The sequence below is a fragment of the Protobothrops mucrosquamatus genome, unplaced genomic scaffold (assembly GCF_001527695.2).
Source record: "Protobothrops mucrosquamatus isolate PMUCROS unplaced genomic scaffold, P.Mucros_1.0 scaffold2999, whole genome shotgun sequence".
NCBI classification, from domain to species: Eukaryota; Metazoa; Chordata; class Lepidosauria; order Squamata; family Viperidae; genus Protobothrops; species Protobothrops mucrosquamatus.
This window is the reverse complement of record NW_015389019.1, coordinates 115,075-133,146: the sequence shown is the minus strand read 5'-3', so window position 1 is coordinate 133,146 and position 18,072 is coordinate 115,075. Positions and strand designations below refer to the sequence as shown.

The window sequence follows — 18,072 nt, the reverse complement described above, 5'->3', positions numbered from 1 at the left end:
ACACCTTTCAAAAAGGAAATGTCTCTGAGCTTAATTTTTTTGCACATGTACTGCATTGCTTTTTATGTAATTCCATACATTTACTTTTATAGCCCCTCCCAAATTTTACTTGCATTCCTGTTCTCTAAAGGGGCGGTCCTAGGGTTTGATGAGGGCGTGGCCAGGTTTGGGTGGGGGCGTGGCCAGGGGAGGGAGGTGAATTCCACCACCTTTTCTCTGAGAAAAAAAGCCCTGCATATATCTGTATATCAAAGTCAAGTGAAAGATAAATAGATAAATAAAGCAATAGTTACTGAACTACTAAAATTACATGATGTTTTCTTTTTTTCCAAATTGGAATTGACCTTGCTCATAAACAATGAATTGAATCTAGATTTTATGGAATCAGATTTTTCTGGTCTTGCCTCTCCACTGATATAAAGCTATTACAAAGACTGATAATTGATAACTGACACATTTTATTAAAACAACTTTAAAGTTGAGACTGTGGATGTTCTTCCATGAATATGTTGGAAGAAATTTTAATTCAGGAATAATTCCTGCGCTGCCTTTTGACACTACTTCCAAGTATTAACATGACTTGCAAGTAAGAAAATCAGAAGAAGCTATGTTGCAAACAAAGACAATACAACGTTGTGAAGATTGCTTAACCTCTTTCAACCTAATAATTGACAGGCAGGTTGAACTGATTAAACTGCAGAATAGCAACCAGGGGAATTCCTTTAAGTTACAGAGTTTTACCAAACACACAAATGAGGTGCTTAAAATCAGCCCATAACCACACACCAAGGGAAAGATCTATACATTCAGCAGAGTTAGATAAGGACATCTCCCCACTAGGGCTACATGTCCACCAGAACAAATGCTTCAAAGGGCACATTCACCAAAAAGGACCACCTTTCCTATAAATATTACCAGCCTCAAGTAGCTCTATGCTGTCAGATAAACAGCTTCCTTTTCAAGGACCTTGCCCAGTGTATTTCTTTAATTTGTGACCCTGACTCAGGATCAAACCAGAATGTTCTTCTAACAAATAGATAATCACCTAACAATTTTTTTCTATAAAATTGTAATATTCATGTAAGAAACAAATAAAGGGAATATATAATCATTGTCTCCCTCACACACACACATTCAAGCAGATAATCTTTGAAAAGAGATTTGAGAGGAAGAAACAATGTCAAACTGTGTGATCCTTTTTTAATCAAAATAATGCTGACCTTTCCAGTCATGATGTTTAAGGTAGCAAATAACAATGAAGAATATTTTCTGAAATATACTGAACTAAATATCAATGCTATATTGTATAATATTTAATATGAAGTAATAATAGCAACCATATAGAAAATTAAGAGCAGTATATCAATTAAATTCTACTCAGGGACAAAACTAAGTTTAACTAGCCAGATCAAAAGCTGGCTTCAAAAAAAGGAAATCTGCCAACTGAAACAAATTGACAAAAGTGGGGTTAGGTGAGTCTTTCTGAATCTGAAAAAGATCAAATGGTGGGAATGTTATGTTGGAAAAAACACAGTTCTTTAGCCAGCCTGGTCTTAATACTTCAGGCTGTTAATGTTCATAATTGCCAGTTTGTGAAAATGGGTAAGGGATGAATTGGACACCAGGCAATTCTTATAATGTTGTTATTTCCAGCTTTCCAACTATTTTTGAACCAGGTCAAAGTCAAAATGCATACCTCTAATAGAAAAACTTGCTCCATGTAGCACTGGCCCATTAAAAAATATAATTCTGCAGACTCAAAGGTATTAGGAAGACATTTGTCAGTGCCAGCTAGCAGCATCAAAGCCTCATTAAGACTGGAAAGAGCATCCTGTAATAAAAAGGTAGCATATAGTTAATTGATAGCACCACCAGCCAAATGGCATTGTCCAGAGCTATTTCACTATTCCATTATTCTTCCCAAATGAACCTTTTTCTGCTAAGATATAAAACAGGAAAAAAACAGCATATGACAAAGAGAGATTGCAAACAGAAGGCAACATTGTTTGGACATTCCAAAACTTCTATGAATGACTATATAATAAAAGCTCGTATGGGAGCACCCCTACTTTTGGAGGTAGTCCTGCTCTCCTGTTCATAGTTGCTTAAGAAAATAGTCATTATCATATTTACATTAATTTTGCACATTTTGTCAACAAAATAAACATTTCCGACTTGCCTTGCCTATGTTATCTACATACAAACATGTGTTATTATAAATATGATCAATATATTTATATCCATCACTACTCAGTGCAAGCCATTTGTGTAACAGAAAGCTGCATTATTCTAGGCAATAACTATCCAAGTTCACAGGAGGATATTTTTTTCTCTTAACAGTGCATGACCCTTTAAAACAGAGTTTCCCAAAGGGATTAATATCAATCCCAAAGTATTGATGGGACTATCCATGGTGTTGATAGGTGACTGGGAATCAAAGGAGGTCAGTAAATATTGTGGATTTATAGGTGGTCAAAAAATGATGGAAGGTCAATTTGGGTCCATTAATCTTTGGGATCTCTGCAGAGCTCCATGCAAGTCCCTAGTCCTAAAAGTGACAGGGCTAGCAGTGAATAACCCAGCAAGAGTTGCCTCGAGTGGTCTCTATCAGTTGTGTATTGTTACTGGCCTCATTTACCCATTTGCTTTGTGTTGTGTGTCTGTATTGTGTGTCTGTGTGCCTTCCATTCTCCCCCTTGTCTCTTTCATCTCCCCTATCCTGGGAAGGATACATGTACATGTAGTATTCCTGTTCACCTCCCACACTGAGCACATTCTCCTTATTCTCCAATCAAGTATCAGTGCCCTTGTTGATGCTCATGTGATGCATCCTTCCCATATCAATAGTTTCAGTAATAAAGATATGTTAAACCTTATATTTTTATACTTTTAATATTACCTATTTTATGAAGTCATTATTGTTGTTGTTTGTACTACTGTTAGTTAAAGTAGTATTTATTAAATAATTTTCATATAATAAATATTTTGGAATCTATAGATTGTCTGAACCATCATGAAGGGGTTGGTGTACTGAAGAGTTGGGGACTCTTACTTTTAACCAAATACTTGAGATCTCTATTGGGTCAACTTTGTACAGTCAGTCCTCAACTTACAACCAAATTTGAGCCCAACATTTCTATTGCTAGGCAAGATATTCGTTATGTGAGTTTTGCCCCATTTTACAATCCTTTTTGCCACATTTGTTAGGTGAATCACTGCAGTTGTTAAGTTAGTAACACAGTTAAGTGAATCTGACTACTCCACTGACTTTCTTGTCAGAAGGTTGCAAAAGGTGATCACTTGACCCCAGGATACTACAAGCATCATAAAGAGGAATCAGTTGCCAAGTGTCTGAATTTTGATCATGTGACCATGGGGCACACGGCAATGAAATCGTAAATATGAAAAATGGTCAGAAGTCACTTTTTCAGTGGTGTTGTATCTTTGACTGGTCACTAAACAAACTGCTGTAAATCGAGGATTATCTGTACTCCTACAGTTGGCTCATGGTCCATCACATAAGATTTAATTCCCCTCTTCTCTTTTCAATTATTCTGGCCTCTTTCAACAAAAATAATGGTTCTAAAAAGATCTATTAATGAGCACAAAGTTAGCTCCTTCCCAATGACCTGTTTAAACTGTTTAAGCTTCCTGCCTCTTTGCTTATTGCATCATTTCAGGTCCCAATAAAGAATGTAAATATGGTATAACATGTAACGAGTTCAACACTAAAGAGCAGTGGGGCACATATATTGTACAAAATATTAGCAAACAATATTGTTCAAACAGATAATCCTCTGGTCGGTTAACAACCTTTTGAAATTACAACAGAGTCAAAATGGGATGCTTTATGGTAAAGCATGTCTGGCCATTGTAAAATGTTGTGCCACCCTCTCCCCCCATAGTGACATGACTGCATTTGGGGAACTTGGCAACTGGCCTGCTTTTACAACTAGTTGCAGTGTCCCACAGTCACATGACTGTGATTTGCAACTTTTTTACCAGTTTTCAGCAAAAAGTGCTCGTGCAGAAGAAGAGATTCACACTTAGGCATTTACTTGATGACCATGGATTTGCTTAATGAGCAACACAAAAAATGTCATAAAATCAGATCCATTCAGGGGGTACCTCGACTTATGACAATAACAACTTACATTGGAAATTTGGATCCAATTGTGGTCGTTGAAAACTATAACTCAAGGAGTATGTGAAATTTTAATTTCGCTTGAGAGACCTTTTTGTAAAACTTCCCTAGAAAGCAATTACTACACAATGCTAATAAGTACATTGAACGTTCTGCTAGATATAAGTTGCCTTGTTGCAACTTATATCATCCTCCCTTGTGCTTAGTTATAGGAAAAACTATGGCAAAGAGCTTTTGTATTAATTTTCCCAAAGCCAGAATGTTCCAGTTCCCACAGAACCTAGTGAGCTATCTTTAGAACCCTAGGGGAGCATAAAAAATATTATAGCTGAAAAAATGTTCAGTGAAATGGAGCTTTTCAAACTTACAAAGTCATATGTTGAAATGTATAAAGATGATTTATTTGGGAACGGGTAGAAATAGGAAGGTACCAAATCATACCCAAGAAAATCAACATATAACTTTTGATAAAATCAAAAACCTAATTACATTTTAGACTCTAGGAATATTTCTTTGAAGAAAAAGTGAATGTTAATGCAGAACATTTCTGATTGCCTGATTTGCACAGTTTAAAGAAAGTTTGGGCTGAATTTTCTCCGAGCTCTTCCAAGTCCCTTCCAGCAAACTATGTCATTTGATGGGATTCAGAAAATAAACTTGTTGTGACACCTGCCCAGTGGAACAGTTTGGCCCCAAATTATTCATATGGTCTTGATCTATTGATCTTTGGTAAGGTTCAGAAGACTTGACTGCTTTGGGCACTGGGCTAGAATGCTGAATGAGAAAGCAGGGTCGTATATTGGTTGCGGTCTTAGCTGCCGATCTGTTCTGCTGTTTCAATCTGTGTTGTGGGTTTGTTTGTATGTACATTTCCCATATTTACTTTGAGTTAGGCAGCCATGCAAGCTGGAGAAATAAATAAATATATGTACCAGGGGAGGAAGAGAAAGGTTTCTTTCCTGTTTCTTGTGACTTCTTACATAGCCGAAGGTGAAATACACCATGGCTGCAGCAGGAAAAAAAGAGGATTAGGAAACTGGCAGGAGTCAATTTAAAAGAGGATTTTTTCTTTTGCTTGGATAGAGTTTGTACACACATCCTTTGATCCTCAACTATTCACAGCCCCAGAGCAGGAAGGAATCGACAATTGATTAATTATGTTCCAATAGAGATGATGTGCTCGGTTTTTAAACATACTATATAAATGAAAAAAACCCTACTCAACAAAAGGGATGACAGCTTGATTAGTAAAGCACTGCGCGTTGGCTATCAAAACAGAAAACTAAAATATTTGGAAATAAAGAATGAGAGCTGAAGAAGGAAGCCAATATTAATCAACCCCATTTTAACAAACAGTATTTCTACAACACTCATTCTTTAGGGATTTGCCTTTTTAAAAGATTTAACAAAAACTCCTGTCTTAACCTTGAATTTTTTGGCTTTCATCTGGATTTTTCCAAGTAGATTATACAAAGCTGGCTCAGGTTGGTTTCTCGTGGCTGCAATTGCACACTCAATAGCCTTGTTATAGTTTTGACAAAATGACTGCACAAGTGCTTCTTGAACAAGTGAACATCCAAGCGATCCTGTAGAAGATTTAAATAATAATAAATAACTGTAATAGTAATAGACCAAGTTATTATTACTGCAGACATCGGTGTACAGATAATGAAAGGAGAGAGTGTTGGTCTTCATAAACATTAAGTTCTTCCTAAGAACCGAGGATGTCATAATGTATCAAAATAACATATGTGCAGATCCAAGCAGTGTAACTTTTTGGAATTGATAGATGGAAATTTTGTCAATGTACAAATTTTCTAAGTGCCACAGGAAGTTCTGACTTTTGACAGAATGACAAAAGAAGTGATGTTCCCCAGGTTCTGCCCATTTTGTAGGTGCACATGTACAAAAAGAAAGTAGCTTGCATCACTCTGCTGCACTGCTACTTTCAGAATTCAGATCCCCATTGCTCTCATCAGCAGATGCTGCTGACTCTGAATGTGACACTATTTGTGTTTTAGACAACATACATACATTTTATTGTACATATTGACATAGTGAAACATTGCAGACAAATCACACGAACACATTCTATCAACCTTACTAGCTAGGTGAGACAGGAAACACGACCAGGTGACCTAATTCTGCTTTATTATAAGGTTAGATTAATAGAATCTTGCAAGTCTGAAAGTACAGGTAGTCTTGATTTACAACCATTGTTTATCAATGGATCAAGTTATAGTGATACTGAAAAAAGTGACTTATAAACTCTCCCCCAAATTGTGGTTTTTGCACCACCCCTGTGATCACATGAATTTGTTTTCCAACCAACTTCCAACAAGCAAAGTCAACAGGGAAGACAGTAGGGAAGGCTGCAAATCTAGATCACGTGACATATCACTTAACAACTATAGTAATTTGCTTAATAAAAGAGCAAAAATGGTTGTAAAATTGGGTGTGGTCACTTAATGACCATGCTGCTTAAAACAAATTTGGTCATAATTGTAGTCTTAAACTGAAGACCATCTGTATTTCTCTCCCTCTGTCTCCTTTAGAGACATAGAAACTAGGGAGGGTCTCTTCTGAGCCTCTTGCCCCATTCCATTGTTGTGGCAAGATGGGCAGCAAATAAATTTAATAACTAATAATAATTCAAACAGACAGGCACCTGACACATAACACCCCATACTTAATATTTGTCGATAAAAAAGAAAAAAGTATGGATAGTGGATATGGCAGTAGCTGGAGACAGCAGAATAGAAGAGAAAGAACTGGAGAAGATAACAAAATCCAAAGAGCTGCAAGTAGAAATAGAATGACTGTGGCAAAAGAAAGCAAAGGTAGCACCAATGGACATCGGCACCTTGGGTGCAATCCCAAAACAACTGGAATATCACTTGAATATTATCAACATTGACAAATTCACCATCAGTCAATTGCAAAAGGCAGCTTTATTTGGAACAGCTTACATCCTGCGATGATACCTTTAACATCATCAAACATCCATATCTATCTCAAGAACTCGATAGACAAAAATGGCACATCCAGGCTGACTATGCAATAAACCATATAATATACCTGCTGCAGGTTAAGCTGCCTTTTATCTGACTATTTCCTTGGCTATGTCTCATTGCCCTATCTACCAAGGTCATTTCCACACATCATTACTCATAAATCCTATATATATTTATCACTTGCACAATAGTTCTGCAAACCATACATCAAGCACATATTCATAGTATGTTCTTTCAATGTAATTTTTATTCCCATGTAAATATGCTTAAGACCACTGGGAAAGTATCAAAACAAAAATGTATGGAATATCAATTATAACACTAACACGATCTTATATTTTACATAGTATTGTTAAACTGTAATTGATGGGTAGGATCCAGAGAGCCACAGGCTTGAAGCATGTGTTGTTTATATAGCTGCCCATGAAATCTCAAAAAATTATAATCAGTTATGTGGATCTACTATGCCATGGCTGGCTGAGGAATTCTGGGAGTTGAAGTCCACAAGTTTTAAAGGTGCCAGGTTTGGAGACCCCTATACTGTACAAAAATAAAAGGAAGAAAATAAATATGCTGAATCTGACCAAAATTGCACAGTACTTTGAAAGAGCTGTACCTTTGTCCATTTCTGCCACTTGGTGTATACAGAAACTTGCAAGCTTAAAATGCTTCATTTGTAGTAAATACTGTCCCCTGTAATAAAATATGATTTCAGTGGAAAGCCTACAGTTTTAAATAACTAAATCCTGGGAGCTCACCACAGTCTTTTGAAGGCCTAACACAAAAGGAGGAAAAGTTCTGTGCTAACCCTATGATCATAGAGATGAAGGCTAGCCGTGTCCCTTTCTCCCAGTGCAACTGCTCTATAAAAATAAGAGAACATTTTTAGTATTTCCAAAATCCATTTAAACCACCTTTGTGTTAAGAAATTATCTATTAAATATAATTATAAAAAAATCCCAAAGCTTTCACTTTTTTCCTGAGTCAGACATTTAATGACAGACACATCAAAAATAGTTCATTTACTTAAGATATTTTTTTCCTTTTTCAGTAGTGACATATCAATTTAATAAATACATAATGATCAAATTTAATTTCTTTTTAGCTTACACAGAAATTTATTTACCCAAAATAATTTTTTGTAAAAGTTTATTTTTTCCCATTTTATACACCCTAAGAACTATTCAACTATACAATTATTACAGTCAACTATTATGACTGTACAGAGTTTTAGATTCCATTCCAAAGAGATGCTCTATGACAGTGGTTCTCAACCTTTTTAATGCCGCGACCCCCAACCGGTCGTAAGCCGAGGACTAAACCGGTCGTAAGTTGAGAACTACCCGACCGGTCGTAAGTCGAGGACTTTCCCTGCCCGGGAGTGCCGCGCATGCGTGGTTCCGCCCCCTGTGCCGGCCGAGGCGTAGCTGGCAAGCGGCAGAGACGGAGCAGGCCGACCACCAGCTGGCCCAGCCCAAGGGAGGTAAGGCACCCGCCGGAAAAGGGGAAAAAAATGGAGGACAAAAAAAATGGCGGACAGCCTTGCTTGGCGACCCCCATGAAATAGTCGATCGACCCCAAATGGGGTCGCGACCCATAGGTTGAGAACCGCTGCTCTATGAAATATAAATGCAGCTCTTCTTTATAATTCTTTAAAGAAGCTGGAAACACTACCAGCCCAGACAGTAGCTACATAATCCCAACAAATGGTATGACTGCTTTAAAGAATTGCAAAATGGATACTGCCTTCATGCTCCTATCCACTCCAAAACTTCTCATCTAAAAAGCACTTTAATTTGAAGAGTATTCTTGATTCATTACTAATATTTCTATGGCACATAATTATTGAGCATTTTTCTAATGAGATAATCACTTTTTGAAGACCTACAATCTACTCATTGATCCTGTAATGTTTGGGCTCCAGTCAGAAAACTTCATAAAAATTAGAAAGATGTGAAGGGCAACCTGATTTTTCATCTTTTGCCCTTGCTATCATACATTGAAAATGTGTTCTTATACTGCAAATGAAAAAAAATATCTTGAACTTAAGACTTAATAATAAACATTATAATTATATGGACATTTAAAAAACAAAATTAAGCAAGATGCTGGAGAAATGCACTTTCTGCTGTTGATAATTATCACAATAAGTGCTTACCTTGTTAAGAATAAATGGGGTAAATTGGGATGGAGATGAATAGCTCTATTTATATCTTTAACTGAATTCCTTAAATCATGAACCTGTATTTTTTTTTTTTTAAAAAAAGACATTTTTATTTCTCAGTCGTGGACACTGTCATTACATTAAGTACATTCTGTTTAAAAACAATTATTTCTTTCCATTTTCAACATTTAGGATCAAACTAGATCACACACACCCTCCTTTTCTTTGGTTCTTTCCAGTCAGTCTTGTTTCCTGGCAATTGCCTAAACTAGTCCCTGCAGGGTTTTTGGCAATGTTTTCAAAGTCATTAGCCATTGCCTCCTTCCTAGGGCTGAGAGAGAATGGCTGGTCCCAGATCACTCAACTGGTTTCATGCTTAAAATGGGACTAGATTTCACAGTCTCCCCCTTTCTAATCTGGTATCTTCATAATTACACCAAACTGGCTTTCTTCAAACTAGATGAAACTTTAAAATCCTTCTTCCCTAAAACTGTGACTATTCAGTATCCCATTCTCTCTTAGTATGTAGTTGATTATATCACTGATCTGATATTGCAGTACCTACATAATCCCCCACAATGTATTTTCAACAGAAGAGATTAATAAAACAGAATATTATGACAAAACCTGGATGTTTTGAAGGTGATACAATATTTAAATAATGATGCACAGAGGAGAAGAGAAAAGGTAGAAGATCTAGTTTGCATAGGGGCACACTTTGTAGAACAAATTCCTCAGTAAGGGATGGAGATTACTTGCAGATACATCATCAGCACCATTGTCTAATAACAAAAATGCCCTTCACCTCCCTATCTAGGAAATTGACTTCTCCAATTACAATTCCTTCTTAATTCTGTTTTGTTTGAAAATAATATGTTCATATCAGTCTTTTTTTGTCAATGGTATTGGAAATGTTTAGTTAAATTATAAATTCAATGTAACCATTTCCCCATAAAGTTGGGAAAATGAGGCAACTAGTGCAAACTCATAGGGGTTTGCCATAAGAAGCAAGAAAATAACTTGGCTGCTAGGATTTTGGTCCCCAGGTTTGCAATTAGACAAAGATCAAACAGAGAAAGCATAGGCAAACCAGGAGAAATTGTTTAAGAGATCATGGAATATGATTGTTGATGAGTATTTGGACTCTGTTCTAGAAATTGAATGCAGCTGCCTATCTTTTTATGAGAAAACTGAAGGCCTGTTCCATTTCAGTTATATAATTTTAAAACTAGATGAGTTCACAAACAATTAAGAAAGACAAAAGGCCTGAATCAAATATCTCTCACTATTCCATGGTAACAGGCAGACAAATCTAGTAGACAAACTGGGCCATTTAGGCTTAAACATTCCTTTGTGCAACTAGATTCTTGATTTTCTTACTAACAGGCCCCAGCATGTGCGAGCTAGAACAAATATTTCTAACACCATTTTCTTGAGCACAGGTTCTCCTCAGGGCTGCATCCTAAGTCTGCTGCTGTTCACCCTGTTGACCCATGACTGTTGTGCTAGGTTTGCCACCAACCATATTGTGAAGTTTGCGGATGATACAACAGTAGTGGGCCTTATTCAAGATGACAATGAGGGTGCTTATCGCAAGGAGGTTGAGGGTTTGGTGAACTGGTATAAGGAGAACAGTCTAGTTTTAAACACTGGAAAAAGCACATTAAAAGAGAGATCATTGTTGATTTCAGAAAAGGCAAGCACAGCCACACTCCTCTGTACGTTAATGATTCATCTGTGGAGATGGTTACCAGCATCAAATTCCTGGGTGTGCAGTTAACAAGTAGGCTGGCTTGGTCGCTCAACAGCGGGAACAGCAGCGCCTGCATTTTCTGCATCACATGAGAAAAACACATCTTCCTTCCCCTATCCTTACCACTTTCTACAGAGGGATGATTTAGAGCATCTTCTCATACAGCATCACAGTCTGGTTTGGAAGCATCAGTGCTTCAGACAGGAAGGCAGTGCAGAGAGTGGTGAGGATGGCTGAAAAGATTATTGGCAGTTCCCTCCCTCCCATCCAGGACATAGCATATAAGCGTTGCTTGAGCAGGGTCCGCAAGATTGTCCGGGACATTACCCATCCTCTTTACAACCTGTTTTCTTTGTTACCTTCTGGGAGGAGGTTTCGTTGTCAATGCTGTGACAATGGATGTCCACGCTCTGACAATGGATTCAGCATGCCATTTTACCTTTGCTTTTAATGTGCTTTTTCTGTTCTTTTAGAGTTCAGATGTAGAAGGGAGGATGGGGTAAATGCTTGAGGGTTTAGCTAGCCATAACAATGCAGAAGTGTGGGAACTCAAGGACATTGTCTGATAAACTTTTGGCAGGCTGAGGAGCCAGAGAGAAGAGCCTGCATTTTGCTCTAAATGGAGAATGTGATTAATATTTATATGTTACTTATATGTAAGGGTGTAGGTCTATACATATGTTGTATATAGTATGTTTAAATGTGTGTTATGTATGTGTACACTTTGAGAGCAAGCAACTAAATTTCATTTTTAATGTGTGCCATTGTGCCCACAGTAAAAAATGACAATAAAGGTTATCTATCTATCTGTCTGTCTAACTGTCTGTCTGTCTATCTATCTATCTAATACCTGTTTGGGAATTAATATTTATAATTCTTAAATATGTATAATAGATACCTTTTGGTAAGCTTGAGCCCTGCACAGATAAGGTCTAACATCTAATGGATCAACCCGAATGGCTTCAGTGAACCGTAGAATAGCATCAAAATACTGATCTGAATGCAACATCGTAATCAATCCAATATTTATATAAGGTGTTGTAAGACTCCTAAAACAGAGACAAAATTGTATAAATATTACATTGTGTAGCAAGTCATTTCACAGAATTTATTGTCTTCAAGCAAAGATATGTAAGTTTTACAAAAAATGTTTCTATCACAAAACTACCTCCTTTCATTTTCACCCTTATTCCTGAAGAACAAGAAAAACATCATGTCTACTATTGTAGAAAAATAAGTTCATAGTCAAAGGGGTTTTATTGGAGAATGGGTAACACCATTTGCAGTAGAAAATGGCAGAATTTTCTGTTGTATTAAGAGTGCTTTTGGGTTAGGCATATACTTAATAAAATAGAAAAGAATACAAGACTCATTTTATGAAGTTACCATTACTATATTTCTGTAATTTCAGGACTAACAAGTGATACTATATTAGAGGGTGCTACCTGGTTATGCATTTTTAAATTTGTAGAAAAAACTAATGTTTCTGATGGGTGTTTATGAAAGATATTCAGTGCCTTAAATTATTGTAGGATATGTTGTTTTTGCAACTGGTTTGTATGACTAACTGCTACATTAAATAGTGAGTAATTAAGAAAAGAGAGGAAGCCAGTAAAAATACCTGTCCAAAGCAATTGCATTTTCAAAATCACAGATGGCCAGGGGCCACTGTTTCAATTCTGCATACAAGATCCCACGATGAAGGTAAGCACCAATATTGTCATATTTGTGATTGAGAAGGACTGTAAGAGAAGAATATCCTAAATGTTCACCTGTTAAATGTGCCTTTAAATCCAGCTTTAATAAATCCTGTATTAATAAATTAATCTGGAGGAGGCATTCCTTTTCCGAGATCAGCTGAAGAAAGCATCATCAAGGCAATGTTACATGATGTATGTGACATCATTAAACAAATGCTATTTGCATTGTGCATCACAGAAATAACACAAATACTGCCAATTGCATCACAATGTTGTTGTGTAAAGGAAGTCAAGCATAGTAGAATTTAGTCTGTTGCATGAAAAATCTACTGCAACAAGGTCTGGTAAAACTGACGTTTCACTTGTATGTTTTAATAATATTTTTCAAGTTAATTTGCTCTCCTCCTCCCCAAGATGGCTGCTGTATGGTAAGAATTTTGAATAACTTTCACATTCCCTGTAAGGAAACATGGTGTGTTTTGGGATGGTGAAGTGCTTTCATTTGATTTACATTAATATTGGACTTTCACCACAGGGCTTTTGTATTTTTTCTATTTGCAAAACATTTGCAGGGTTTTTTTCTTCTTTTAATCTTGGATTGAAATATCCAGAAAATACCTTTCCTGTTTCCTCCTGCTTCAGCACTCTGTTCCCTGATCAAGTTGTATCATATTATAAACAAGCAACAGTGACTGAAATCTGACAAAAGACTTTCTGGTAACATGCAACTTTTAGCTGAAAGTTTTTTTGAACAGTTTGATGAGATGATAATGGCCATGGAAAATATGCAGAGGTATGTAGCTTTAGATAAGCTAGATTCACAAAAGGACTCTGATGTGAAAGTTGCAGACCAAAGAAATATGGACCCCACAGATGAAGAACTAACCCAACCAATCACATATGTCTCTTTGAAGCTAAAGCCTATATTCTTTCACAATACTAGTAACTTAACTAAAGGGAGAAATGAAAAAATGTTTTTTCCTAGGAGGACTGAGGGAGATTAGAGAATGAATTTATTACACTTAACTGGAAACCACTTCTATCTGGACTTTGTTGGAAAGATAGACCTACTGTGGAGACTGAATTTATTATATTTAATTAGACAAAATTTGATAAGAGATACCATTAAGGAACAAACTTAATATTTGATCCAGGATGAATTACTCTTACTTTTTGGGATGATAGATAATATGCCATGGCAAATTTTGTTCAAGTTGATTACAATAACAATTGGTTAACAGAGGGTTTTGACATTTTAACCTTGTGTTTTTTATTATTGGTGTTCTTCCTGTTAACTAATTTCTCATTAATATAGTATATAGATATCAGGTCAATAATTTGCAAATAGATTTAAAATGGGGGGGCTGTTTCGCAAGGAATGGGAACCAGTATTTTGGTAATGTATTAATCAGTATTTGATTGGGGGGGATAATGTATATATGTGTTGGGTTGGGTTATTTTTCTTTTCCAATGCACTTTTTAAAAAAATCTTCATTGTGTTTTTAGTTTTTGTTTTTTTAATTTTGGGGGAATTTTGTATTTTAACTTCCTTCTGAATAAAATAAAAATAGATTTAAAAAGTTAATTTGCTCTTCACTGATCTGGTAGAAGTTTCAAGATTTTAATAATCTTGAATTTGAGTTTCAAAAAAAATAATTTGAAAGGGGAAAAATAATATTTTACTATATACAAGAATCTTAAATGATATTAATATTGACTGACGTCCCAATTATAAAATAGCTCACCAATATTTGAAGCAGAATCTAGTAATATCTAAAAGTGTGTCCTTTCATTTTTTTTGCATACATGTGTGACTATTAGAAAGGTAAAAGAAACCTTCACAAATTTGTGAAAAATGAAATATCCTGACATACCTGAGTGATTTCCACTATGGCAGCAAAATGGTTTTTGGCCTTGTATCAATCAATATTTTTGGATATGTTCATATAAAATTGTTTTGTTTGGGGAAAATTGTATTATCAACTTTTATGTGTGTGGCTTCAACTAAGGGTTGACTCTTGGCCATTGTCTAGACTCTAGACCAAGGGTAGGCAACCTTGGCTCTTTTATGACTCGTGGACTTCAACTCCCAGAATTCCTGAGCCAGCTATGTCCACAAGTCATAAAAGAGCCAAGGTTGCCTACCTCTGGTCTAAACAAATCCTTATGGTTTTCTTAGCAAGATTTCAGAAGTGGTTTCCAGTTGCCTGCTTTGGTGGTTTGCCATTGCCTCTAGGAATGAGAGGCTAGCCCAAGTCACGCAGCTGGCTTTGTGCCTCAGGCTGGACTAGATCCCACCAAGTTGGCCCTCATATCAACTATCATACTAAAAAGCAGAGACATCACCCTGCCAACAAAAGTGCATATAGTCAAGGCCATGGTTTTCCCAGTTACAATGTATGGCTGTGAAATTTGGACCATAAGAAAGTCTGAGCGCCAAAGAATTGAGACCTTTGAATTATGGTGCTGGAGAAGACTCCTGTGAGTCCCTTGGACTGCAAGGCGTTCAAACCGGTCAGTCCTAGAGGAGATCAATCCTGACTGCTCTTTAGAAGGCCAGATCCTGAAGTTGAAACTCAAATACTTTGGCCACCTAATGAGAAGGAAGGACTCACTGGAGAAGAGCCTAATGCTGGGAAAGATTGAGGGCAATAAAAGAATGGGACGACGGAGAATGAGGTGGCTAAATGGAGTCACTGAAGCAATAGGTGTGAGCTTAAATGGACTCCAGAAGATGGTAGAGGACAGGAAGGCCTGGAGGAACGTTGTCCATGGGGTCGCGATGAGTCATACACGACTTCGCAACTAACAACAATCAGTTGTTAAAATATCATATTGACTGGCTCTCATATCAACTGTGAGAAGTGTATACCAACTCAATATATATTTCAGGCAAACTGAATAGAGTATATACATGTTAGTGCTGCTTTATTTAAATAAATAATATATGGGATCTTGTGAACAAACAGGCAACTATTAGGAATAATTAGATAGACAAGATATAGATAACTAAGAGTTCTATAATTTCAGTTCAAAATTGCATATAAAAGCAAAAATATATTTTTCAAAATGCATGAAATATTTTTCTCACAATTATTAGAAAACAAATTCATTGAAACAAATATTTTTTCATAAATGCAATTCATATTTTCATGAAAATCAAAGTAGTAATACCAGAAACACTTAAGTCCTGTAGGGATTGTTTTGGATCAATTTTCCTCAAAATACAACCTCTGTAATAGAATGCAATCCAGTTACGGGGATTCAAATGAATTGCAGCAGATAAATCTTCAGCTGCATTTTTATATTGCTCTTGCTTAATATATATTCTGGCTCTGTAGGTTCTGGAAAGAAAGTTCATAAGTATATTACTGTCATACTTACAGTATTTATATCTCTGGTATTTAGATGCATGTATAGCCTTACTACCTAAATGTATTGTTTATAATTTCCAGTTGCATCATTATTTCCAAGCCAATATACTTAAAACTTTAAAAAGTCGGCAGGATTTTAACAAGTATCTGATCTGACAAAACAACTATGTATTTCTGTAAGAATTAATTTTTTTAAATATAAATTTATGTTTAAAAAATTTAAATATAGTTTTTTATTTTTAATTTGTTAAATTTGTTAAATTTATTTGCCGCCTATCTCATCGTGAGGCTACTCTAGGCGGCTTACAACAATAAAAAGGAAGAAATGAAAAGCGTATAAACAGAAGTAAAATAATAGAACAATAAAATAAACAATGAAAAAGAACATGAGAAAAGTTTAATATGATAACAAAAAGATGGATGGATGGGATTTCTGGTTTGCTGCTCCGTCTTCTGCATTCGATTTCATACTGCTGGGGGACCTTGGAAAGGGTCGAAAGCAAGGAGGGGATCCCCGCTTGATTGCGGGAGGGCGGCCCTCCAAACCAGCGGACAAAAGACCGGCCATAGAAATATGGCCCGTCACTAGGCTGCAGACAGCCGAAGTTAAACTTACTACTACCAGGCACTTCTAAAGCAGCGCGGATGAGACTGGGTGAGATCTGAACCTCTCTTCAATCCTAACTTTCTTTTCTACCTGTATAAGCTGCCCAAAGTATTTTCCCCCCTGTGGAGAGAGGGAAGGGAAATCCTATCCCACCCTCTAAGAGCAGCGGCAACTGACTATTCAGGGGAGTCTAAAATGCTGAAAGAATAACCTTATTTTAACTGGAATTATATGTTTTTAAAATTTGGGGACCAAAAGATTTCTTATCCCTACTGAAGATTTGGGTTTTTACTTATAAAAAAGAAGTAAAATTGGAAAAAGAATTATAAAAATTTTGGACTTAAAAAACTTTAAACGGCATTGGTGACATCTTGTGGCTAAATCTGATACTACAACCTGTTATTGTCTAAAAGAGACTTGGCTTGAAGCCTAGACTACAAATAAGACTCCTTCAACCTTGGCAGATATTAGCTGTGAGAAGCTCAGCTGTGTTCTATACCCAGTGATACAATTATTTTCATCCCCTGATCGTAACGCTTTTAATTTAATACACCACTAAGAGAATATGGATGAAGCTCAGGAACAGATTCTTTGAAACTATTCTTACAGCTTCTGATGAAATAAGACGCTATAGAAAAGAACAAGATGTCAGCCTAGATATTCAAACCCTAACTTTGACTACAATTAAAGAATCAACTATACAGAATACAATAGAAGAAGCGAAACAATCAAATACTACGATAGAGGATTCAACAGACCAACAAACACAGTTAATGGAAAACTCACAAAAGGGACTGATAACATTGAAAATGGAAAAGACTTTCTATATAAACCAGAAGAAATCTGAGGAGCAAGAAGAAGAACAGGCTGAAGGGAAGATAAACATTCCAGGACAACTATGGGGAGATGGAATAATACAGAGATGATTTGTTAGTCCTCTCAAAAGAATGGCGATTGGATGGTCTCTTTTATCTCAAATAATATATACAACAACAGAGGGAGATCTATTTGATGATTTAAAAGCATGGACATGGAAGGCGAGTTGGCAAAGAAAACAAGCTAGAATAAGGCTGAAGAAAATTGGGGTTTGGATTTATTAGTGAGGATGTTATGTTACTAGGGGGACCAGGGGAGGGTGTTGTGATAGGTACGGTCAGTGGGAGGGGCAGATATGGCGGGAGCAGAGGACCATATCGGGTTTTGGGAGCACGCACACGCTGCTTACAAGCTTGTGGGTGCTCCGGTCCTCAGGACTCAACTCGACCCCCAGGGATCTTAGATCCCCGGCCCCGGGATCACCGACTGATGCTGTGTAA

At 36.6% G+C, this 18,072-nt stretch overlaps 1 protein-coding gene across 1 annotated transcript in view; it reads right to left on the bottom strand.

The window, feature by feature from the left end:
- The window catches only part of TTC6 (tetratricopeptide repeat domain 6), a 101,584-nt gene that overhangs the window by 22,539 nt on the left and 60,973 nt on the right, over positions 1–18,072 (bottom strand). Inside the window, exons 22-29 of the mRNA XM_029286160.1 lie at positions 15,950–16,119; positions 12,697–12,817; positions 11,974–12,124; positions 9,317–9,399; positions 7,759–7,851; positions 7,339–7,433; positions 5,570–5,730; positions 1,697–1,831 (exon numbers count right to left, since the gene is read on the bottom strand). Coding sequence (XP_029141993.1) covers positions 1,697–1,831; positions 5,570–5,730; positions 7,339–7,433; positions 7,759–7,851; positions 9,317–9,399; positions 11,974–12,124; positions 12,697–12,817; positions 15,950–16,119 — 1,009 coding nt within the window. The remainder of the gene's footprint in view (positions 1–1,696; positions 1,832–5,569; positions 5,731–7,338; positions 7,434–7,758; positions 7,852–9,316; positions 9,400–11,973; positions 12,125–12,696; positions 12,818–15,949; positions 16,120–18,072) is intronic.